Genomic DNA, 25656 nt, shown 5'->3' with positions numbered 1-25656 from the left:
GTTCTATCCCATTACAGGCTACAAGAATTCCTACTAAAAACGTAAAAAATCCCCTCAAAGATTGGAAGGCAAATGGAAATATTGCAACATTTGCATTTGCAGATGTCCCGTGTTTTTGTTGTCGTCCTCTCTGTACAACCTGGGCTTCCTAGGAGCAGTTTTGCAGTGTACCAACAGTTTTTTTYTTTAAAGCCAGAATAATCCTCTCTCTGGAAAACAATGTCTGGAATTTGCAGTGGAAATGTATTCCATATTACTGAAATGGGATGCTGGCCGAGATGAGGGGCTCCCCTCCTGCCCTGTAGTCAAATCCAGCACGTGATCTACAAATAAAGTATAAATGGCAATAAAGAAAAGGCATCCCATGATCATGTCACTTCACCACAACTACCCMATATTTAGCTCTGAAGTAATCACTCCTAAACCAAGCTCATAAAACGCATCGAMAAATTTATTTTGCCACRATTGTTCTCCTTATATATTTATTTYCATGCCGGCAGTMGCTCAGAGCCTTGATCTTTTTGTTACACGCTTTACAAAGGAGCAGCGTGCCCCAAGGAACTGATAGCCTGTGTTATTTCTAACAGATACACACCAAACAAACAATACCAACTTTCAAAGATTTTTTTTTTTCTTTTTTTTTTTTTGAAAGTTTCCTACTCATTGTTGGGTGTTTGAATACACGCTTAACATTTACTCACACATTTACTAAAAGCTTAGTGATGTTGTCAGCTTGAATAAAGGCATTGTTAAGTGCAAGTGCTGACTCCAGGCAAAGTGCACAATGTGGATGGGGGATTGACACCGGCACAGAGGCGGCTGTGGCTGCGGAAAGGGAATATTTGGAGTTATCTTTTGTATGGCAGGAAATCGGGGCAGTGATACCCATCGGGGAAAAGGAGGAGGGCTGGACCCGGCAAGGGGCTCATGCTGAAAATGCCACTGAAGGAGCTTCCAGGGCTGCTTTTAGGAATGCTGAGCTGCACAGAGACCTTCTGCAGAGCAGCCTGCAATCACAGAACCTAAAAAAGACCTCTGAGAACTTCTGCAGAGCACCCTGGAATCACAGAACCTAAAAAAGACCTCTGAGAACTTCTGCAGAGCACCCTGGAATCACAGAACCTAAAAAAGGCCTCCGAGATCACCAAGTCCAACCTCTTCTCCGATTCTACAATGGTCACTAAGCCTAAATCCTCCACCTGCTTGTTTTTTGAACACTTCCCCTCCACCACTTCCCTGGGCAAGCTGTCCCAATGCTTGACCAGCCTTTCAGTGAAAAAATCTTTCCTAATGCCCAACCCAAACCTCCCTTGGCGCCCTGCTTTTCCCTTGAGAGGAAAAACCAAGCAGCCCACGGACTCGGGATACTTTTCAGGACCCACCACATGATCAATGTTTGCTCCCTGGATACCTGTGAACAACTCAGGACCGTTAAAAGTCCTCGTGGTGCAAAGATTTCACAGCAAAAATGCCTCGCTCTTCTCCACAGCACCCAAATCCTGCRTTCTCCAATAATTTACAGGATAAAATTGCTATTGAGATAAGATAAGAGGACTACTTGTGATAGATCTTGCAYGCTGTTTTGAAGTGATGCCAGGCATTAACTTTAAAGTCTTAGAGCTGTAAGACTGTTACATGTTCTGATGCCAAAAATTGTAACCAGACCCATGCATGAACTTCAAATCTGCCCAGGGACTTTGACGCTATCGCAGCTTGTGAGAAAYGTTGAGATCCAGGCTTTGAACGTATAACCCGTTTTCAGTGCTCAACAAGTCCTGCAGTACCAGGAATTTGCATTAATATAATAAAATGTATGTGGGAATTACTTGTGAATTGCAGGCTTTTTGTTTGCTTTTTGTACATCTGTCTTGTGAGGTAAAACACAAACGAGCATAAAAGCTAAAATGAGCAATGTGGAGATGCAATAAGGAGCAGGGTTATTCCATGTACCAGGAAAACCATCAAAAACCCAATTAATKTGACAAAAATCCTGCCATAACCCCAGAGTGTCCATTCATAACCAGCCCAGGATGACTCTCAGGAACATTCCTGGAGTGTGTTTTGGATAAACTACAAAGGATGACCCATCTTCTCCTGCTCTTTCAGGATCAGCTTTTCCAGCCCAAATGGCTTGGCAGGGTGAAAAATAAGGAGGGAGGAAACCTCATCACACATCCCTCGTCATTCCCTTGTGCTCAGGAGCAAGTTTGACTCTTCCACAGCACTTTGAAGATGGCCAAGAGGCAGCATTTCAATGCACAAATATAAATGTGTGCAAATACAAATGTATTTGTGTCAGAGAGCAGATCTGTATCACAGCCATCTGCAAATCCTGAGTATGAAACTCAAAATTGTCCCTGCCAAAAACTGCGACCACGTGGTGGCAAAGAGAACGGGTGCCCTGCTCCTTCCTTCCTTCATTTCTCACTTTTCCTTCTCTTCTTTACAACAAACTTCTTCTGCAGAGGATAAAGTGAGAGGTTCCTTTGAATCTGAAAGTTTTCAGTGCAGCTGTAAGTCATTTCATTTGGGAAATTCAGATAACACAGCCTTTGTTAGGTTCACCTACTCCAGATAGCATTTGCCAGCACRGAGCACACATGGTTTATTTCATTACGAGAGCAGAAAATGTCTTAAATTTAAATTTAGAAAGAAGGTATTTTTACTATAGCATGTAAGTACAGCAAACTAACAACTCTTCCAGTTATCCATTCACCATTTGTCCAAAACAGAATTTACTGTATGAATTCACAGACTTTTCCAATCACATCATAACTGGCTGTTGGCAGGTTTTGTGTTGGGATGGCAAAAGAAAAACTTCAACAAACTCCTTGGATCAATCACAAAATACCTTTAACTGGACCCTTTTTGGATTATTCCAGAGCTGCATAAATTCCACGAGTAATTAATGTTCATTTGAGTATTCCAGCTATTTTATCAGCACAATGGCAAAACGAGTCAAACCAAAAGTTCGGCATTCGATCAAAGCCGTGCCAAAAYGAAAAAGGAACATCCAAATCTCACGGCTGCTGCAGATTCCTGCATGTGATTAACTCTGAAAATGGCAATTAGAAGGAAGCAGGTTTTTGCCCGTGATTTTAATTTTCTAGCAGGAATTATGACGGATGCCATGAATAATGCACCTTTTTGAAGATCACACTGAAAATTTTCTCTGTAGTCAAAAAGCCTCACATGCAGTGGCCAGAGCCTGAATGCTGATGGCAATTCCTGAAGCTACCAGAACCCTCAAATCATTTTCTGCATCACACAGGGACGCTTTTACCACATAGAACACCCTTAAAAACAGCAGAGGATTTACCCCAGGTACACCCCAGAACAATGTTTTGTTTTGTTTAGAAATGCAGTTTTTATTTCTTGTCTTCAAAGTGTCGATTTTGCCCAAAGAGCAGCAGAGCTTATGATTAATAACTGCTGAGATGAAGAAAAAGGGATCAAAAAAAAAAAAAAAATCCAGGCCAATTTTTAAGAGTCAGAGGCTTTTTTCCCCTGAACAGAAAACAAAACTTAACTTATTCAGTTAAATTTTTCCAGGTTCGGAACGAATTCCCGTCCCTCAGCTGTTGCTAAGTTGACTTGCATCACTCTTATAAAGACATTATTTTTTTTTTTCAGTTAAACAGGCTTTCCAATGCCATGTAAACATGTTTGCTGTTGAATGTCTACACCATACCTGACCTTGGAAGTGCTTTGTGTTGGCCAGAGAACAAAGAAATCGAATGTTTTGCTTTCCAGCCCAGATATCCTACACTTTGAAAAGCTCTTAAAAATGTAAATGAGATAATAAGCTCCACTGCAACAATGTGGGTGAATTACAGCTGGAGAAAGGGGAAAACTCATTTGATTTATTGCTAAAAATGGAAAGGATCCCAAAATAAAATCGCATTGTTTGGGTCGCGCACAGAAGCGAGAGGCACGGGAAGGATGGAAGGCGAAAGGAACGGTTTTGAGAAGGAGTCGCTGGAAGATTCTGGCTGGATTTTGGGAGCTGAGAGAAATTTTTGGATGAATCCATCCCAGTCATTGACACAGACACTGATGTGGAAGGAGAAAGGAACCTCTGAACTGCATTTTGGGGTAGGAACCTTTTTTCCACTGCTATTATCCTGCTGTGGATTGATGATCTCCAGTGAAGGTTTAATTCAGTTTGATCCAAACCTGAGGGAGAAGCGCACGTTGAGCTGGGCCTGTGGGACTCCAGAAAAGCTGAGAGGATTCACAGGACCGGAGGAATTCAGGGGGGTACCTGAGGGGCAGAATGAGATTGTGAAAAAGGGTGTTTTAAAAAAACAAAAACCTTGTAAAGCAGGGAGTTTTGACAAGCAGCCCTGAAGAGACAAAAAGGTGCAGCGCCAGCATTCCAAAATCCCTTGTCAAGGCAGGAATTAATTTTTGGCATTATTACAAGGTTTAATCTAAATCAACTAAAAGCTGGTAAAGGAAAGAGTTTGAAGAATACCAGGAACAAGTATGAAACRGGAATGTAGGAAGGATTTAGGATTTAATATATGGAAACTGATTTGATTGAACTTTAACCACAGGATATTTTTGAAAAGYGTTGGATTCACTGGAAGAAAGTTCMGTTCTGAAGAAATCCATAAACAGAAATAATGACTATTCTGAACTTCTTAGTATTGATTATYACTGTGAAGAAGCGATTTTTGAAGGTGAGATGTTTTGCATCTTTAACCTGAAATAATTTCCTACTTTTGGTGCATTCCTGAGAGTGGGAAGTCTTGGATCAACATTCATTCTGGTTGAATAAATAAGTGACAAAAAAAAAGGAAAAAAAAATTTAAAAAATTAAATATCAATGTATTTTCATATTAAAAAAGAAGTGCCAGCAGAAAAGTTGTTGCTCATCCTGCTCAGAATATGCCAGAGCCTTTTTTTGGAACAGAAATATGTAATTTTTATTAGCTGTACCAGCAACTCTGCACACATGGATGAACATCTGTATCAAAAAAAGCCCTTGATATTYATGACCAGTGCAGAGTAAAGCCACCACTGAAGGTAGTAAGAGTTAGCACTTTTCATCTTCAAAGAAGTTTTCAAATGTTACCAAATTAATATAATTAGTTAATGAAAGATGCAGTAATAAAAGCTACCCTAATTACCTACTGTAGTCTTAATTATCTCCTTACTAATGCCCACAGAAGAAGGCTTCCACTTTACATCCTCAAAACATGTGCCAACAATAATTCTGAATGCAGGCCTCTCTTTAAGTGCTTTCTAAATTCAAATTACATCCATTGATGTGTCTTCTCTCCCTGTTTATGAGAAGAAAATCTCTGGAAGTTTGAAAAAAAAAAAAAGAAAACAACCAACCCATGTGAATGTTAATAAAAATTAAATTTTCTTCCAGAAATACATATGGAGATGATTTAAAATTTTGTCCTTAAAACATTTCATTTTCAAAATCTTTATCTCTCCATGAAGCCAGAATTATGGGTTGTCTGGGCAGAAACTTCTCTTTCATACTAAGTGATCTCACTATTTAGAGTCAAATACAACTCTATCCAAAAGGAAGCAAGCCAAGAATCCCATCAAAATTTACCACAGATTCTTCAAATAATCATTATTTCTGCTAAAATATTCCACATTTTAACCCAAATACATTTATCTGGGTTTATTAGTACTGTAAACAAATGGACAAATGTATCTATGGAGACMATTGATGTAATGCCATGAGTCAGAGCAAACCAAGGGTGTTTCAAAAAGTGAAAAAATGACGTTWGAGCCAAATTTTTGGGGCATCCTCAACGTTTTTTTGGGTTTTCACTGAGCTTTTTGCCCACAACACCGCCAACAAAAACCTCTGTACTTGGAGTCCTCTCTTTTTGGTGCAAAGGAAATCTTCTGGTTTTAACCTAATACATATGTTTGCTGCTCACATATGGCAAAATTCCTTTCTGGTGGGAACTTTTTCGCTGTTGTTGCAACACACTATATATCCAAGAAGTCTCCTTTGATGTTGAACTCTTGCTCCAATGCTCATTATGCTACTGATTCAATATGAAAGGCAAAATTTCTGCGGTTTCTGTTAAAACAATGCCTTTGTTTTTGCAAACAAAGTTTTTCCTCAACCTATAGGCAGGGGCCAACATTACTGCAAGAGAAAAGAAAATCTATTATTTTACACAGAAAAGAGTCTCAGTGTTTAATAACACAAATTATTSCTCTGTCCTATAGGTACATTACAATTACTATTATGACTGTACAGAAAATTTAGGCTTTATTGCTCCTCGGGAACAGAAATTAAAATGCCTTAAGCCATGTTTGACATCTTATTCCTATTTTATTTTCCTTTCACTGACCTCCCAGCCTGTTACCATCAGTCCAACTTCAGGAATGGGGGAATTGGGAACAACTGTGGATGGGTGGGGGAAAGAGAAAGACCTGCAAAAGCTGTTCTTCACAGTGTCCTACCATGCAATAACAGCAGATCTGTCAATCTTCATGCCTAATATTTAATTTTAACCACTAAACACCATTTCAGAAGAGTGAACGTGAATTACAACACGGAATGAAAATGCAAATTGGTAATACCTTGGTAAATGTGTCCGTACAAGAGTTGGTTGCCCATTTTCTGCTGCCATTATGAAAAAAAAAGAAGAAAAACAAGTTTCCTTGGTCAGGAATCAGACAAAAGGTGTAATTTCCAAARGCACAGAATTCATTCAGCTCCCACTTGGGATAAGGTGAGCTCCCAAATGCACCGTGGCATGTTTAGAAGTTTGGCTCACTTTGCTGACATTTCAAAATGGGAATGGGGATCTTGCAAAATYCTCCACGCTGGGGGCTTTGCCCATYCCCACCCRTCAAGCAGCTCCCTGGTGCACCAGGCTACAGAGATTTGCCAGYAGGAGATGCCCTCGGGAAGTCTGACAAATCCTTCCCTTGGGGGACTGTGGGAAGAAAGAAAGAAAGGGGTTTGGGAAGAAAAGGAATAATTTGACTCTAGGAACAGAATCGAGTCTCTATAGCAGTAGGGGAAAAAATTTTAAASTAGGTCATTTAACATAAAAGAAAAATAGATGCAAACATTTTCCAGTGTGGCAGGCTCTAAMATAAGCTATTTTCATTTTTTGACAGTTTATAGGAAGGAGACTGACTGGCAGTGCTTTGTATACTTGGGATCATCAGCATTAACTCCTGAGCAGTCCCATAACATTTCCACATCAGACTTCATCTGGATTTTGGAGATTCCCTGAGCGCTGTCAGGATTGGCAACATGCCTGTTTTTTTTCCTGCTTTGCTCCTCTAAGATCTGGATGTGTTTTCAGCATTTTCTGTGCACACCTGGTCGAGCTGACCACAGTTTTAAGATCATTTTCCTGCAAAGTCTTGAGCCCTATTAGAAAYRAATTCTCGGCTGTGAGGGTGGGSAGGGRYTGGGATGRAWTYCCMRRRRARSYKKKGSYKSYYCYKGRWYCCYKGRARKKKYCMARGSYRGGYTGGAYGGGGTTTGGAGCACCCTGGGACGGTGGCAGATGTCCCTGTCCATGGGTTTTGAAGTTCCTTCCACCCAAATCATTTCAAGACTCTATGATTCTAAGATATATCCCTAAAAAACCTTGATGGCACCAGCAGGGCTATTTGTAGACTTAAAATGAGGCAGGGGCTTAAGCCTTTTGCTGAGTCAGGGCTTCGCTGCAGGACATTATAAACTCAATTCTTTTGAAAGGCAAAGGATGCCATAAGGCCCTGCAGAGATAACAGTTCAAAGAAAACAGCAGCATAAATCGTAAAGCCGGGCATTTTTTGTCAGGGGGAGCCAAGGAGGGAATTGTTTCCCCTTTGTTTTAGTGGCACAGGTGACAGGAGGGAAAGGCAGGCGAGGTTCAAAGGCTGCAATAAACTGGCTTTCATCTGCTTTTCTCAACGGGCCACCAAACCCAACGAGCACTTGCCACGTCCAAGCAYGGCTTTGTACGACCAGGACACTTCRGGGTTGTTGTGATGAAGTCAATCAAAAACCTGCCAGCTGCAAGGTTTCCTGTAATATTCACCTGGARTATTTCTAGTTTGTTTTGACACTGCTTCCCTTTTTTTTTTTCCAGCCTCCACGAGTGCCATGGTCAGGAGCAGAGCAGAGGAAAGGAGAAAAGCACAGAACCCTATCCCCCTCGCGCTCGCCGGCGTTGAGGCAGAAACACCAACRGAGCACATTTACCAGATAAAAATGAATCTTTTAAACCCAAAGATACCATGACATCTTAAGCATACACTTAGGAAGGAAAAGTTCAGAACTCCATTTTAAACCACTTATGAGAGGATTTACCAAGATTCTGCCTAATGTTCAGCTGACGCTTTGTCAAAAACATTTATCACCAAGCTTTTGAAGTTTCTCAGCTCTCCCCACTCCGAGTTATTAAAACTTGAACTGCAGAGTTTGTTATCAGCCTCGGAGCACACACAAAATACATCAGGTATTTTTCCAGTCAGCCTTTCAGTGTGATTTGGAGACTATTATACAAAATACAACATTCTCAATCAGGTTAATGTCTGACAGGTAACGCCGAGCGGGYGGAACTGCTGCGCCCCATTGATCCGCGAGACAATTTTCATTTCCTAATTTGCTTTTTATTAAACACTTTGCAATCAAAGGGAACAGCCAGGAGCCTGCCATTCTCTGAGCAGGTTTCCTGTGAAGACCTGATGTCGGCTTCGACATTCTCAGGCAACTTCTTGAATTTTTGATGCTGCGTCGCAAGAACGCCTAAAACATCGCATCAGTGCCGTGCCAGTGAAAAACTGCTGTTGTGAATACAAATTAAGCAGCAAAACATCTGGTTCTGCTGCTTGTTCTACTCCTCAAAACTGTTCTACAAAAACAAACATCAGGRGTTCGGGCAGAATTCCCTGAGATGAGTGAGAGAACGCCTGAGTCGTGATAAAGCGGATTTATCAATCACTCGCCCAACGAGGCAATCCTCCCGCTGCCCGGGGCTTCGTTCCCGACCCATTTTATCACCAAACTGCCACTTTAAGTGGGTGTTCGGATATTTTGCACCTGGAGCCAGCCCAGAGGTTCCAGCAGACCCACAAAGGTCCCCTTGAAACGCACTCCTCCCCACGGATACACRAAAACCTGGAAATACAAACATTTCTAACGGGCTTTACAAAGCCTCTTATTTTGTYGTGCTCTTTTAAAAACAGAAATATGAAAAGCTCGGGTATTTCTAATCAATAGGCCAATCTGATTCCCAGTAAGAATGAAAAGCTATTTCTTTTGTGCAACCAAGTGCTCAATATTGCTGCAATTCTCCCATTACATAAAATAACACACATTTTCTTGCACGCAGGCCCACACAAAGAAATCTAATAACGTCTTTTTACCTTTCAAAGTAACCTYAATCAACAAAATTAACTCACGAGGCAAACCGCTGCTTTTTGAACTGAACAAGAGCGAGCTTGACTCAACACACGTGAGATGCGAGAGGCAGCAAAGTAATATCTGCTAAAATTATGTCTGGAAGCCAAAAATGGGGTGATTTTTGACAGGGGAGGATGCACACTTGGAAACTTGGAAATTCTTTMATTCAAAGTCTTTAATGACCTCCAACCCAATTACATGCACAAGACATGACAATGCAGTTGCTCCTATTTAAAAGTATGAGTGAAAACGGAGCATTTTTGAAGCCTGGTTCATTTTTTTTTAAACTTTTTAATCATGTTGAGATGAAGCTCATTTACTTAAAAAGAAAAAATGAAACAGAACGTCCTCTGCAGCTGGTCAAACAGATTACGAAACTCTAATCTCAGTAGCCTGAGGAAAACCAAAACTGTTTTTCAAGTATCTATTTTATAGAGCATTAGCTTTATACTTTTTAAAAGAGGCATTAACATAACTGATCAGAACATCCCAGAATGTTTCTGATCTAGTTAATCATATGACGTTATGACAGAGATTCTTGCTGTCACAATGCCAATGTTTTTAAACATTTCTAAAATCCTTTAAGTTCTTTTTTTTTTCCCCCAAATTAGACATGGGTAAGATCTATTTCAGTTTCTTCAGAAGTTTTTCCTTCCATTTTAGAGCTCTACAAAACTAGTGCAGGATATTTTAGATAGACAGACACATCCACACATAGCAAGGAACAATGTCAGGCTCCATGACCTATTTAAATGTTTCTGTTAAGCTTTTTATACAAAACATTTTTACTGTAATTCCTGCATAACTCGTTTCTGGGAGTCCTCACCACCCTATTTCCTCAACTCTGTTGTATTCTTTACAGCTGAACTGGAATAATCAATAAAAAATCAGAATTTGCCTAGTTTAAATTTGTTGAGTTTGTTCCCCTTAAAAGCAACTGTTTAAACATTCAAGCCACACTTGTTGCAGCTCTGGGAATCAATGATTATTGGACAAAATTCCAGCAGGTCTGGGCCCCTCCAAGCCAGACCTGGAATAACCAGACTGAGGATTCCTGGGAGAGATTCCCAACATGAGCACCTCTGCAGCAAGAAATGCCTGCACTGGAAATAATCAGCCCATGCTGGACCTTCTGGTGATGATGATTTCTCCAATACAGGTTTTTCTCCAATAAAATGAGTCTCATTTTCTCCAATAAAATGAGTTTTGAGAAGAAAGATTCTGCTATTTCAGATCCTTCTGGCATTGCAGGAAAGTCTTAGATGGAGATGCACAGGCAGGGGAGGACTTCAGTCCCACACAGCACAGGTTCTGTTCAGTTACTTGTGAGTCTAAAAAGCATTCCCAAAATATCTGCCTGCTTTTGCTTCCAAGGAACACCCACAGGGTCGTGACAAGGTAGTCAAAATACCCCCAGAAAGCACAAAAAGCTTTTTTAAAAAACTTATGTAAATAGTTCCAAATATTCCTATACAGATGACATTTGAAAATGCAAAAGCATTAAAAAATAACAGAAAACAGAGCAGGTTCTGAAGCACCACCAGTTTCTCATTTGTGCAGCTCCACATTAATGCCTCAGCTACTTCATGTACCCAAAAACTTTCCCTTATCACAGCTGAGACAAAACCTGCAGGAAAAACATTATATGTGTGAAAGAACCAGGAATTCCTGTGATCAAAGGTGTTTCCAGGTAAACAATTTAAATCCATAGTTCTAGATGAACTTGCATCCACTCCTTTTTGCATCATAAATGACCTGATCTCTTTTCAGAACACAACGAGTGATGCTCTCCTTCCTCCTCACAAAGGCTTTACTCTTTTGGGATGGTCTGAACCATAAGACAGCAAACCCCAAGGCAAAACTAAGCTGGGACTTCCTGGCAAACCCCAAAAGGGAAGCGAACGGGGCATTAAATGTTTTGTCTTCTAAGGCCAACACGGGCTGGTTTGAAATCCATGATCTCACGGCACATCCAGGGCATGGGTTTCCAGCATGAAATACAAGTGAGGTGATCTGATGTGACTCTATTCACCTGCCAACAGCCCTGGCAGAAAAAGAAACAGGTTTTGGGGATGAGCTGCTGCTGGAGGCAAAGCAGGAACCATTAGAAGAGCTGCCCTGACCTGCGAGGAACTGGTGGTTTTTTGCTTTGAACTTCAGCAAACCTTAATGAATTCTTCATAATTGGCAATCCAGGGTTTTCACTGAGGATTTATTCTTCTGGAGGTGCCAATGCAGGAGACAAATTCAACATTGGAAATACAAATGTTGGATCTTGCAGTTGGTTATCCAGACTGTTGAAGGCAGTTCCAACTCGACTTCAGCTCACTCTTTGTGTTGTATCAGAAATTCAATTTATAGGTGAATATCCATCAGTGATGAAGAATTTTGGTTTCATAATTATTAAAACTTGTTGATTTAATTGAAATTATTGACTTCAACGTGGTAAAAGCTTACATGAAAAGAAGCAGAGACAGTTTTAGTAACAGCAGCAGTTCCAAAGTGTTGTGTCCTCCCCCTTACTCGGAGGAGTAAGGCTTTGGTTGCACTTGACTCATCCTTTACTGCTCTTCCTCTCTTCCGTTATCTGGCACTTTTGGAGGGGATGCTGCCAAGAAGTTCCTTCAAAGTCCTAAATTTTATCCTGTAGGCAACACTTATTTCAGTTTCCCGAGAATAAATTTCACAGACAGACCCCTGAAGGAGAAACCAGGTGAACTCTCTTTGCCCCATAAATCAGCCAGGCTCCCTGAAAAGGCCAAAGGTACCAAACTACAGATGCTTGCACAGAAACAATGCAGAAAAAGCTTCAGCCTTGAGGTTCACAGAGTTCCCCACCAGCCTCCTTTAGAATGTTTTCAAGGGTCAACAAATCAAATATTTGCTGTCTCAAATCCTGTCCATCATCAGTGAATCGAGAYGTCATGGTGCAAGAATCAGCCCAGGCTCCAGAGCAGAATGGAGCATTGCTGTGAAATGAATATCCACGTGTAGCAAGCTCAAAGAATGAAGTGTATTTTCAATAAAATTCATCTGGTTTTCCATTTCCACACACATATAGTGAACATATAGAGGAGGGTTCCTTGGGCTGCAAGGCAACAAGGTGTACGGACAGAAAATATTCACTGTGTGCRTTTTGAAAAGGAAAAGGAGCAGAGCACAACACACAGAAAAGACTTTTTTCCTGTTTCTGGACTCTGCTGCTATTTTGACTGCCAACTGTACACAAAATTTCCACTGAAGGGCAAGTCAAACCAATTTCCCCGAGGATGGAGGCATCCGAAAGCTCGCTGAGGTTATTCCATCAGTGCCCACGCGTTCTCTGAGCGGATGAGCAGCTTCGCTTTGAATCCACATCAAACCACAAGGACTGGCTGATAATAACCTGCAATTAAAATGGTCTTGTCCTTCTAGAAAAAAAACTGGCTCACAGTTCCACCTCACATCTTCTAGCTGGGCACAATGGGGCGATTGAGGCTGCGAGGAAATGGGATAGGTTTGTACGGAGGAGCCGACGGGTCGGGTTTGGTGACACTGTTTGTAGGTTGAGCCTCTTACACAAATCTCTGAGATGAAAAAGCCACTTCTGCTGAGCATGCAACTGTGAGAAAGCCAGAGCCAGAGCTGGCAAACACCGAGCTAATTAGACAGGTGTTTGAAAACCCCAAACTTTACACTCGACGCGTTTTTGGACCTTTTTGATGTCTTGCTTGGTGCTGTTTCACACCACTCGGGGCTACAGAGAAAGGCAGGAGCTGCTCCCCTGCCCGGCTCTGGGGCTGAATTTGCCATCTGATCTGCTGAACGCACAGATAAAAGTCACCGCAGACTTTTTTCCCCTTTTCAAGTGCAGCACTGTAACTTGGAAAGTTCTTTTATTCTCAACTCCACTGACGCAAAAGAGTGGCAGGAACATGGCAGCTTTGGCTGCTTTCCTTCTGTAGCTCTTTGTCAGTAATCTTTTAATGCTACGAAAACAATAGGTATTTTCATTTTGGATGGAAAAAAACCATCCCAGTTATAGAAAATTAAGGCTTTCAGAAAGTCTAAGAGTGCTACTGACCACTTGATTCTTCTGCTACCCTGCCTTTAAATATTGGTAAATAGTTACCATGCACAGGTATCAGATTCACCAGGTTTCTCTTGTTACACTCAAGAAAAGCCCAACTATTATGAAAATGGTTAAGTTTAACAAAGATATTTCTATTTCCCTGTGATCTGCCATTCAAAAGTGTTAGCCAGTCTTTTTTTTTTTTTTTTTTAAACACTCTTGATATTCGATCTTCTTGGGTTTCAGTTACATATAAAGCTGGAGAGCCAGCAGAAAACTCGAAGTGGAATCTGAAGATTTCTAAAGTCAACACTGCTTTTGGCAGGAGCATTTTAATGCATAAAGCCGAAATCCTCAGTGACACTCCCCTGCTGATACCCCTGCAGCAGCCAGAGCCACGAGGAGCACAAAACCAAAAAACAAACCTATAGCAGAACACACATCTTTGCAAAAAACAAMMAMAAAAAARAAAAGGATGTTGACAAAACTGTTGGAAGTGGTGTGGGCACAACGGGATCAGCCACGCTGTAAGAAAGGTATCCAGGGAAAAGAGATGCTGATAACAAACCAGAGCTGCATCCCCAAAGCCCTGCTTGCCAAACCCTCCAACCTGCCTTTCAAACCTTCAAAACCCTCCACTGCAGGGTTATAAACGCTCGTGGGCTGTGGAAGGGTGGCTCTGGAGGTGTTGCTGTGCCCAGCACCTTTGGGTGGGTGGGACTGGGCTCACACAGATTGTGTTTCACCCCCAAGGCTGGAGAAGCCCCGCAGTCAGGGCTGTTCCAGGAGCAGGGAAGGAGCTGCGTTCCAGGAACTCACTGGAACTGGAACAAAGCACAGCCCTTGGACAGCCTACACAGCCCTGTGCACAGACTGTTTCACAGATGCCCTGTCTTTGGACGACATTAGACACTTGTTTTTATCTTTATCTTTTTTTTTTTTTCTTCCCTCTCCACTAAAGTCCCAGACTTTGGAGCGCAGGCTCTTCCTCCCAGGCATTCTGCCTCCTGACTCCTGGGTATCTCCCCAGCTCTGTTTTTTTTAAGCACCACTTTCTCCTTCACATGAAAGTCCTTCTGCTCTTTGGAGAGCAAAACGCCTTTGAAATGCAGCAGTAAACTCAGAGCATCACAGCAGCCTTAAAAAAGCTGATTTCCATTTTCTTATACCACAGTTCTAAACATTGTCTATCCTTCTTTCTTTAAGTGTGTGGGCTTATATCAGTATGACTTAAAACTTCTAATAAGAGCATTTTGTCTTCACAATTTTAACCACACAGGACCCCTCTCAGTGTTATTACTCTTATCTTCTCAATTAAAAGCAGTGAATTTGATGGCTGAATTTGAATTATTTTCCTCATTTTTCCAGGGCAAAGTTAGCGTAGTCCATATTACTATAATAAATTGATAGTTTAGCTGTATATGACTTTTCATTTTATTATGCATTTATAGAATCTTTAAGTCCATAATTTGAAGACAGGTGGCATCCAGTCTGAGGCTAACAAGGAAAAAAAAGAACTTCATGAAGCAAAGTGCCTTCTGGAGGGAAAATAAAACACTGAGGACAACAATGATAATGCAGGAAAAAGTAAAAATACCAACTTTTAAACCTGTCAAATAAATCTGGACTGCAGTTCAGAGGAAAAGGCAGGCACCAGCTCTAGTCTTTTATAAAACTTGTAAGTCTGATTTTGCTGTTGGCCATGGTAAGTTTTTCAATGTGTTGAGACATGAAAAGTCAAGAAAAATGCCAGAGTGCAAAGCTTGCTGCAGGAAAAAAAAAAAAAGATGACTCAATTCTTTGTCTCACAAAGCATGTCAAAGATATTATAAAGTACTTACAGATGCTCAGCCACTCGGATTGCCTGGCTGGCCAAACATCTGAAAGCCTGTAATTTCGAAGAGAAGGTACTATGCTTCAGACAATGAAATAACTTCTGTGGCAGTAGAAAAAGAGATATGATTTTGAAAGGACGAGTTTTTGAAAATCAGAATTTCAGCTGTGATCAATAACTATCTAAGCTTAGCACAGAAGTCAGCCTATTTTAATTATCATTTATAATGAATGTGTCAATACAAGCTTTTAAAGATAACAATGTAATGAACAATGAGACAGAAAAGAGTTGCAAACCTCAGGGCTAAACCCTCATTTCTCTAAGAGACACAATTCAGGTGAAACCAGCATCCACATCAACAAAGACTGTGAAAAACAGGTGCCTCAGAGTTTGGACCCCATGTAAAAGAGAAAGCAAAACAATAAAAGACTCACAGATTTCATTTACCTATCTCTTTGGAAGACACGACTTGCTCTGCTGATCAAACAGAACATGGGAAGTTCTGAACAACATAAAAATCATTTGCCTGGTAAATTTTAAGGTCTGCTCTAGCACAAGTGTCAGTACCTTGTAATTCCCTGTTAATAAAAGACACTGCAGAGTTATGAGCGTTATTACAGGCTAAAGTCACCAACAAAGAGACCAAGATCCATGAAAAAGCACTCCAGTGTTTAACATCCAAGATGGGCCCTTACAACTCTTGTTTTCACCATGCCAAATGGTTTATCATGGTAATGCTCAGCCACAAAGGCAATTAGAAGGATTTGAAGGCCCTCTGGAGAACTTTGTGACACTCAGATCTCCGAGCTGGGCGGTGACTGACAGAATTTGGCACGGCTGAGGCCACGGAACCACCACCAGCAGTGGGGCATGTTCTGACCAGATGTCTTACAAGACACAAACCAGTGCCAGCAGTGAAATGCTGACCTCCTTTTTACAGGCACTGCTGGCTAAAAAGAAAAAAGAAAAAAAAAAAAAAAAGACCTTCGTCCAAGTTAAAATAGAAAATAAAAGACCTTCATCTGAGTTAAAATAGAAAATAAAAGACCTTCATCTAAGTTAAAACAGAAAATAAAAGACCTTCATCCCAGTTAAAGTAGAAAATGCAATGAAATACTTCCAAAAATTGTATCAATAAKGTGGGTCTGGTGATAAAAGTTCATTCTGAGCTGGTAATTGAGGTTGTAGGAGTGAATTCTGCCACCTCAGTGGATCCTGGGCAACAAAGCAAGTCAAGACTCCCTTACCAAGAAGCCCTTGACATAATCTATGTCTTCACCCTAAGTTTTAGGTTTTCATTCAGAGCTTACACTAATTTTTCAGGGTTTTTTCCCCTAATTAATGTCCTGTGTGTTGTCACTGACATAAGGTCACAGCCTTCTGCACCATCAGTCATTACAGCCTTCATTTCCACCTTTGCCACAAACTTTGGATGAAGTCAAAGCTCTGCCCTCCTCTGTCTCACTTTTAAAACAGGACTAAAAATGTTCCTTCTCCAGATCAGGGCACTTCAGTTTCCCTAAAGCCTCTCCTCCCTTAAGAAGCACTAATTAAAAGCATTTAAACCACTTATATTTACCTTTGCTTGGGACTTTTAAACCAATAAATCAGAATTGTTTCTTCATTTGTTACTAACTCCAACCCTGGCTCTTGCAGAGCTGTTCCAAAAGGTGTTTTGAGGACAAAAACCAAAATATCTCTGCAGTGCTGCAGTCAGTTAATGTTCTCAGAGATTAATGTGCTTTCCCTTTTAATACAGAATGTTATCCATAGTTGTAAGTGGAATTTGCCAATAAACATGGCTGATAATGAAATAGAAATCAGCTCATGCATCAAATTGTTAAAACAACGCTTTTTCTGATACAGAAATTTGCTATTTTTTATGGTTTCACAGAGGAAATTCCTCGTGTTGATAAAACATTCAGTACTTAGCAGAAGAAACAACCCTTTGGCTCCAGGACACAGCAGCATCTAATAAATCCAGTAGGATATTAGGAATACTCAGTGCCCACAAAGGCCCAGACAATTTCAACCCAGAAGTTTTCCCCTTTGTTCTGCTATGGCTATAAAATACTTTTTTTCCTCCTCCCAACATTTTGAAACATAACAAAGAAAAAAAAAAAAAACCAAAACCAACTGCCTCAGAATTTTTCACATGAAGGGGAACATTATTAAGGGACATTCTTTCCTAGAAATCTTTTAAGTCTTATTTATTAAGAGAATTAATGTGATCATAAGCTGGCTGACACACCAAGTGTTGAAATCTGTCATCTTCCAACCATGCTTTGCTAATGAAATTTTGGTGTTAATTCAGGGATATAACAGAATCCTAGAATCTGTAACAGGAATCAAACAACAATTGTGGTTCATCTGGCACAAAAAGCATCATTTTCCTCCTTTTCTGTTGTGGGTTTGTCACTGTGTGCTCTCCATCATCTATTTCTTTCCAGAATCTGCTTTTTGATGTGGAGTCCCCACTTGGCCATCAACTGCAACATTAAAATGTTCTGAACATGTTTTGCAGTTCCAATCCCAGGAACTGTTTTGTACTTTTAATCCCAGCATCCAAAAGGATTTCATTAAAAAAAAAAAAACCCAAACAACTGGGGGATTTCATAAATAACCTCAAGGTATCTTTATGATGCCACCAACCCCTTCTTCTGCCCAGTCCAGTAACCAAAAGCAGCAGAGGAGTTTGGTGAAGGCTCTGACCATTGGAATTATCAAGCTCCAGGCTGTTGTGGGTACATCACTATAGGGATGTAAGAATCAAATTTAAAAAAAAAAAAAAAGTTTACACCACACTTCAGTGCCCAACAAGCTCAGATCAGGGGTTTTAGGTCGTCAAAAGAAGCAAAATGCTCTTGAAGGTTCCATTTATTCAAGATACTACCTTAAAAAATATTGAGTTGAAGATGGATGCAATTGTGCAATAATAATGAATCCAAATCTTTTACTAGCAAAGAGAGGCAGGAATTTGAATTAACATCAAAATCGTGTATTATGGCATCCACATCTGGATATCACTTCACTGCCTCAATCCAAAACTTCTCTGAGAGCCAGTCGGTTTCTGTAAAAAATGTATTTCTCCCTTTGAAAGGAAATAATAATTGGAAGGTCTTCCAGGAAGCCACCCAATACCAATAGAGGAAATTGCAATCTGTTCCTCAATGTTAGTTTAAATCAATGTTATATTTAGCAAAGGCTGCTTTTTAATGACAGCATTTTCAAGAGCTTTTACTACACTGAGCCTCCTCAAAGGCTTACATTATATTAAGAATTGCTTTGTTTGTAGAATGTCTCTTTAATCATCCCTCGAGGTCTTCAGCTTACCCTGCATTAGATGTTGTTCCCCATCTCCAGGACATCCAGGATTCCATTTTTACCAAAATCCCTTTTTTTTTTTTTTTTGCCCCAGGCTAATAAAAAGCAAAGTATTTCTGCATATGCTTGCCTAGAAGTATGTGAGGTTCTTAAAAATATTAAGTGATCAAATATTAAAACCAGCTTTTGCTGGTTCCAGAAGTATACACAGCATTTCAGCTTCCTAGGAATTTTCTGCTTGGGTATCTGGATTTCAGTAAATTTCCATTAAATCAGTGGTTTCAAAGGAAGAAWWTTTTTTWAAAGTACASTAWTAATGATACTAAACAAAATTCAAGAACTCCAAGCTAAACAGCTCCTCCAATTTCTTCTCCAAGTCGACAAAATCTTTTAAAAGCTGCTAAAAACTCTCTGGGACACTGCTCAGAAACCCTTTGCTGAATTTCCCTGTGGTTTTTATGGATTTCATTACATTGTGAGGTAATAACATCAAAATTAAGATTATAACAGCTGAACACAGAAGGGTTTCATACCACCTATAATCATCAGTGCTCCAAAACTGGTGCTGCCAACAGCTGAATTATTCCATTGAATGTAACTCAGCTTAAGGGAATCCATAAATTCAACATGGAATTTGCATCAGAAGAAAAAAGCTGCTCCTACAGGGGAAAAACTTACCTGTGCATGAGAATAATGTGATTTACCTGTGTTCTATCAGCAGAACCTGGTGATAAAATAACCTACCTGTGCTGATTCCACTTGGATAACAGATTATAACCAGATTATATTCATGATTTTTATAGTTACACCTTTTTGTAGTTACGCCTTTCACAGAAGAAAAAAAATTCACAAAGAAAATTCTTCTCCTCAACAAACACACAAACAAAGGCAGACATTTTCCTTAAGAAAATATAATGATCATTAAAAAAATTGATGAAAGAGAAGAAAAAGCACATTTTGCAGATGATGAGGCAAAAATGACAACCTAATAGACGCCACTCCTTTATAAAGGAGAACATTAACTGCACCACAATCCAACAGATATCCAACATTTAAAAACTTCCATTTGTGCCTTTTGGGCACAAAAAAATTAAGTAAACTGTAGGAGTTGATTTTTTGGGAACTCATGATTTTTTCATGAGTTTCTACATTTAATAATGTAATTCTTTGGTACGAGTAAATGCCTTTAGAAAGGGAAAAAAAAAGGATTTCCTTTTCTATACAACTTCTCAGGAGGTGTTTCCATTGCCAACATGAGCAGATCACATTAGTTTCAAAATTTTTCCATTGCTCTTTACTACTCTGAGGGAAAAAAAGGGCTTAAAAATGATTTCTGCTCACTTCCACAGGTGGGATTCTCTGCAGCCACTTTTAATCGAGGTGTCAAAGCAGCAAGAACAGAGCCTGGCTATTCAGCCTCCTAAAACAATCGAAAAAGGACAAAAAATACGATTCTGATGCAAAATCTGGAAAAATCTAACGACCAAAAATACAAATAATGAATACTTTATTCCATCCTCATTCAGCATAGACTTTGCATGTAGATTTCAATGGAAATTAAGGCCAAACTTTCCTTCAATGCAGCCTTAAAGATGGAAATTGGGAAGGTTTGTGCAAACCAGACTGCAGCCCAGGCCATGCCACTGCCTTGCTCTCCTATTTTTCACCTTTTCTCTCTTCCAAGCCCTAAAAGCACAGCAGAAAAGTGCTGAAAATAAGCAAAAATATCAGGAGTGGTACAAAAAGAAAGAGAACAGGAAAGATTTGAATATGTGACTGACGTGGATGGATCAGATGTGTCAAATCCAGGAATGTGATCAGCCAGGTCAAAGCCGGGGCATCTGGGTGAGCTCTGGGTGAGCAGGGACCATACCTGCACTCATAACTTTTAATTCCCCTCATTTCTTTGACGAGAAATCCCCAGATTACCTTGATTGTTCTGTCATTATCTTCCATCAGCTGCTGCTTCTCATCTTCCAATTTCTGTGCCACGTCCTGGAGCCGCTGCTCGGCCGCAAGCTGCTGCAGGTTGTTCTCCTCCATCAGGGAGGAAATGGTTGTCTTCAGCACAGTTATCTCCTGGAAAAGAAAACAGCAGGTTAAAGCTCCCCTCCACAAAATACAAAAGTATTTTGAGTGGTTTTTTATATAAATATGGCATTGGAAAGATCTGCTGTTCCAAGATGGATGTTTGGAAATAGCAGGGCATGAAATGCCATGTGGAGAAAAGGAAGAGAGTGAGGCTGTCAGTGATGGGAATTGCTGAACACAAAATATTTGGAAGTGTTTTCCACTGTGACAGTCCAAAATATTTGCTCATGAGAACAAAGCACATCTGTGATCTTCCAACTCCAGCCTGGTGCCCGTCTTCCACCACCCCAAAACTGGGAGTGTGAGTTTACATCGGGGTGATGGTGCTGCCCCTTTTTCTGGAGAATATTTTACAGCTTGATACTGCTGAGAAGAAAAACGTTCACATTAACACGCTGGACTGAAATTTAAACTTGACAGGGAAATTTCTGAGCTGCTGATCTCCTTTTAGATTCTGCTGAGCAATACATTGGGGACCTGACCCCACATTAAGACCTTAAACGAGACCTTTTAGGTGATTCGCTTGTGATTTGTTGAATTGTATTTGTTTTACCTTTTTCATCATTGGGGAAAGTCATAACTAACCCTGATCTTTTAGGCATATTTACAGAATTTTATACTGACATGTCATCACCCAGCAAAGCACTTAAACATGTGGGAGAATCCCTGACTTTAATGTATATATTCAAGCTTAAGGTTAAGCTGCTGCAGCAGCATATTATGGTTTAACTCTGAAAGCACTTCAGCACACAGACAGCTCAAGGAGGGACCAGAGTGCTTAAACTCTGTATCTGCCACACCTCCTCACTGGCAGAGAAACATTAATTACATGGCTATTTAGGAAAGAAAAATAGTTAAAAAAACCCTAATAATAGGCCAGGACTAGTGTGAGAAGAGATGTGGTACAAATCAAGGAACTAAAATCACTGGGAAAAGGGGAAAAGACCTGACTAAAAACCTGTAGAAAATTTATTTCTGCTTAACTGCTTGAAAACCCCAGGAAGTAACACAGATTATATGTAAAACCTACCTTTGTAATTCTGTACTGCTTTAGACAATACATATTAAAAATACAGTATTTTATATTATACATATAGGTTAAATACATATTTTAAAAGATAATATCCATCAAAAAGAAGGTTAGTGGATACCAATATGCCAAAGTTCAGAGTTTATCTGGACAGGGTGCAACTCTTTAGGCAGAATGAAGCAGCATCTCTGGGTTTGCAGTTGAGGTCGTTGTTCACAAGACAGACAATTTGCAGAAATGTGGTTTTAGCAGGTGGGTAACGTGCAGGACAAAGCAATGGATCAATAATTAATCAATAAATTAATAAGATAACAGCTTGAAACCATGCACTTCATTTTGTCACTTTTACAAACAAGTTACAAACTCTCAACAGAACCCAAACCTGAGATTTAAAACTTTTCCTGAGTTAAGAGCCCAGCCTAGTACAGGAGTTCTGAAATGCATGCAAGAAGATTTCAGCAGGAATTGATGAAGAAAGATCTGCTTTGTGCAGCACTTTTCGGAGTGAAAAATTCTATTGACTTTGTATAAACTTCAGAGGAAATTTCTTGAAATATCTTCTCTGTGTGGGTGTTAAAAGCAAATGTTCCAAGAGGCCGAGGAGAGTAAGATCAGACAGATGTTGTCAGCAACGCCACCACAAGAAAAGTCGCGATCGGCCGATTATCAACAGCGAGCTGTGAAAAAACCCCAAACCCAACCATGGCCAAGCAGCTTGGGGGATTTGATTTAAAGCCACACAAGTAAGGAAATTCAGCCATTCAGGTGAAGGTGCTGTATGGAGCAGCCCTGGCAGATGATGTGTGTGTTGTGTCTGCCCCAAAAAACACTGATGAACCGGGTACAGCTCCCTCCTCAGTGACAGCAAAGCCACCTTAACACAAAACACATCCCCAAATTTCTCCATCCTGAGACTGTTCTGCAGGCCAATAAATGTCACTGACAAAATTTAGTGTGACATTTAGGTTAAAGAGTTCTTACCTTGAGCTACACTATCTACGTGTTCCCACTGCAACAATTAAAAGTGATTTCTCTCATCCCTGAATTAATAATTCAGAAATGCTTTCAATTATTCCCACTGTCTTTAACAAATGGAGCAAGAACCATTTTTTGTACTGACATTAGATTATGACTGGCATGGAAAGACTGCCTTGATTCCACTCTCATGTGGGTGACAATGACAAAAGGTAAAATAGAGGAGGCTGTGGAAGAGTTCTCTTCCTTCAGGTCTGACATGGATTAAATGTTACTTTTTGAGCTTTAACCATTTCCTGCTTTTCAGGTTCAGATGGAAAGACAAAAAAAATAAGAGTTTTTTCATTGTTGTCTCTTTCTCTCTTTATAAAAAAGGCCCTCAAAAATGACTAAACTACTAATTTAAAATCACTGAAAAGGTTTTTAGGAGGGAGAGCAATCTCTCTGATTTACCACAGAAACGTGGAATTGGTGAGGGTGGAATGGACCAGTTTAAAGATGTATCACCCAGAGCTGGCTGCTCAGGACCAGCCCAGTCATGTTTTAAGTATCTCCAAGCATGGAGATCCCTCTCTTTATGCAAATAAATGTGCAGAAAATACACATTAGATTTGAGAAATATAAGACATATTTACCACTGATTCTGATAAATGTAACGTGAAACAGTGAGAGCCAAAAAATGTCATCAAAATAACTGAAGCCACGGTTTTGGACAAGTGTTACAGAGAATAAGACTTCAAGGAGCTGAAAAGCTGAAATAGAGAGTTTTAAGTATTTTAAAGTGTTGGTAAACATTTTAAAAAAACATTTTAAAAAAGTTTGCAATTTCTTGTTATTGTCTCCCTGATCACTTCTGTTTAGTTTAGAGGCTGCTAAACCTTTCTTGGTAGTGTTCTTATTGATTTTAAAAGATTATTATTGGACTATTGGCTACAAACACCCTCTGCAAGGCAAGGCAGACACTCTGCTGTGGCTGAGAGAGATGAGGAGAATGACACCTCCACACAAATCCTCCTGGCAATTTTCTTCCTATTAAAAGCTTAACTTCTGGTTGCATCTCCATCATTTTTCACACTTCAGTACTACCTGCCAGTCAAACTGAAAGCTGGAGTATTTAAAAATCATCCCATCTCACCCTTTTTAAGTATATATGTAAATTCAACACTCATTTTCATCTTCTGAGCTCTCTGAAGAACAGAAACTCAAGTCAAAACCAGCATGCCTGGAGGACACTGCCATTCCTCAAGGTGTTGTTTTGGGCAGAAACGCAGAACTGGTGGGGATCAATGATAAAAATGAAGAAACCATGGGTGACACCACCTTTAACATGAAATGTTAAAGTTCTGATTGTGTAACTTCTGATTTTATGTTGCTGGAGCACCTCACCTTCCTCCCCACTGGCTGAGGGAGGGCTCAGTCCTGTTGGATCCTCAGGAGATGACGATGTCGATAAAAAAGACCAAACTCAGAACTCACAAAACCCCACCTTGTATTTTCTAGCCAGCTTAACGCTCTGCACTTATTTCGGTTCAAAATCTGCAAGGAGACACCGGACGTTTGATTTGGCAACAAGCCACGACTTCTCCGGGCCAAAGAACCGAAGCAACTCCGCTTTTCCTTGAGCTTCCAAGCGCAACAGGTTCACCTGAGCTCCTGGCCACCTACCTGCGAGGATTTGGCCAGCTTCAGGCTGTACTCCTGCTCTGTCTGCTTCAGCCGGCTGCTGGCCTGGAACACACACAAAGGACAAACCCATCAGCTCAGACAGAGGACGTGCACAGACATTTTGCCACCCAGCCCCGGGCTTGGCACCTCCTCCGCGTGCCCATCGCCGAGCGCCGGCCCCGCGCCAGCCCCAACGCCCTTTTGTGGCAGCCAAAAAAACCGCCAGGGCTCGGGCTTTGATCTCGGGCCAACTATTCATCACTTAAAAGAGGGGAGAAATTGTACCTCTGCTGCCAATTATTAGGAAAACATAAAGAGTTCTGCGGATTAAAAAAAAAAAAAAGGAGAGAATGAGTGTGTGTGTGTGTGTGTGTGTGTGTGTGTGTGCGGCAGGGGAAGGAGGCAACACACAACAAATGAGTTTATCAGGGTGGATTTGTGCCTGAACTGAGGGGAAAAAAATGAGGGAGAATCCCAGGAAGAGGCTGCCAGGGTACAGTGTGATATGGGGAATGCAGCTTCACCTCTCTTCTGCTCATCCCTTCCTTAGGAAAGGTGGGGATTACACAGAAAATCCACCCAAGGTGCAGCTCAGCCAGCTCGGCCATACAGCTCTGTCCTTGTCCCAGCATTTTTTTTCACAGCTCAAAGCTAAAGAATAAACCAAGCTGAAAACAAGGTTGCTTTGTCATATCAGAACCCAGCAAGCAAATATTTCTAGCCACAGGAAAAACAGCCCTTAAGGTTTTTTCTTTCCCCTCAAATAATTTAATTTCAGAAATAATTTGATAATAGTGATAGTAATAAAAAAATAAATGCAATTCCATTTCAGGAGAGAAACCTGATTTGTGTTTTTCTTGCAGAAACCAGCCCAGCCCCAGCATGCTGTCCTCAGGTGAACTGCTCAGCTCTCTCGTCTTCTTGGCTCTCAAACTTGAGGACAGGTGTCTCAGACAAATATTTTCTTAGGGGGGACAGAATCTCACACAGCCGAGTTCTGAAGCAAATTTAAGCTGATTAAGTTTTCAAAACCTATCTGACCTCCTGCTCAAACCTTTGATCTGTCGTTCTCAGTTTTACGGCGCCGCATCCATTGCCCAAACCCGGCCCACGCCCAACGCTCTTTGGGGGACCACGGAAACCACAGGGGCCCCCAAAGCCTCAGAATCCTGCAGGGCTCAGCTCCATCTCTGCAAACACCCGGGATTTCAGGCAGGGAAAGAGTCTGATTGATTTTCCTGGGCTGTGAATTTGGGAGCTGAGAGCTGTGGAGCGTTTGGGGATCACTG

General features: G+C 40.7%; 1 protein-coding gene across 1 annotated transcript in view; it reads right to left on the bottom strand.

Moving 5' to 3' along the window:
• LOC130585368 (centrosomal protein of 112 kDa-like) overlaps positions 1-24442 on the bottom strand; it is a gene marked incomplete at its 5' end in the record, with an annotated part of 38037 nt that extends 13595 nt beyond the window's left edge. The window contains 2 exons of the mRNA XM_057385833.1: positions 20536-20685; positions 24368-24442. Of these exons, the coding sequence (XP_057241816.1) occupies positions 20536-20685; positions 24368-24442 (225 nt within the window). The remainder of the gene's footprint in view (positions 1-20535; positions 20686-24367) is intronic.
• Between the last annotated feature and the right edge of the window lie 1214 nt (positions 24443-25656).

This window comes from Malurus melanocephalus, unplaced genomic scaffold (genome assembly GCF_030028575.1).
Source record: "Malurus melanocephalus ecotype Western Australia unplaced genomic scaffold, MMel_1.1 scaffold_877, whole genome shotgun sequence".
NCBI classification, from domain to species: domain Eukaryota; kingdom Metazoa; phylum Chordata; class Aves; order Passeriformes; family Maluridae; genus Malurus; species Malurus melanocephalus.
This window is presented reverse-complemented; position numbering and strand designations above follow the sequence as displayed.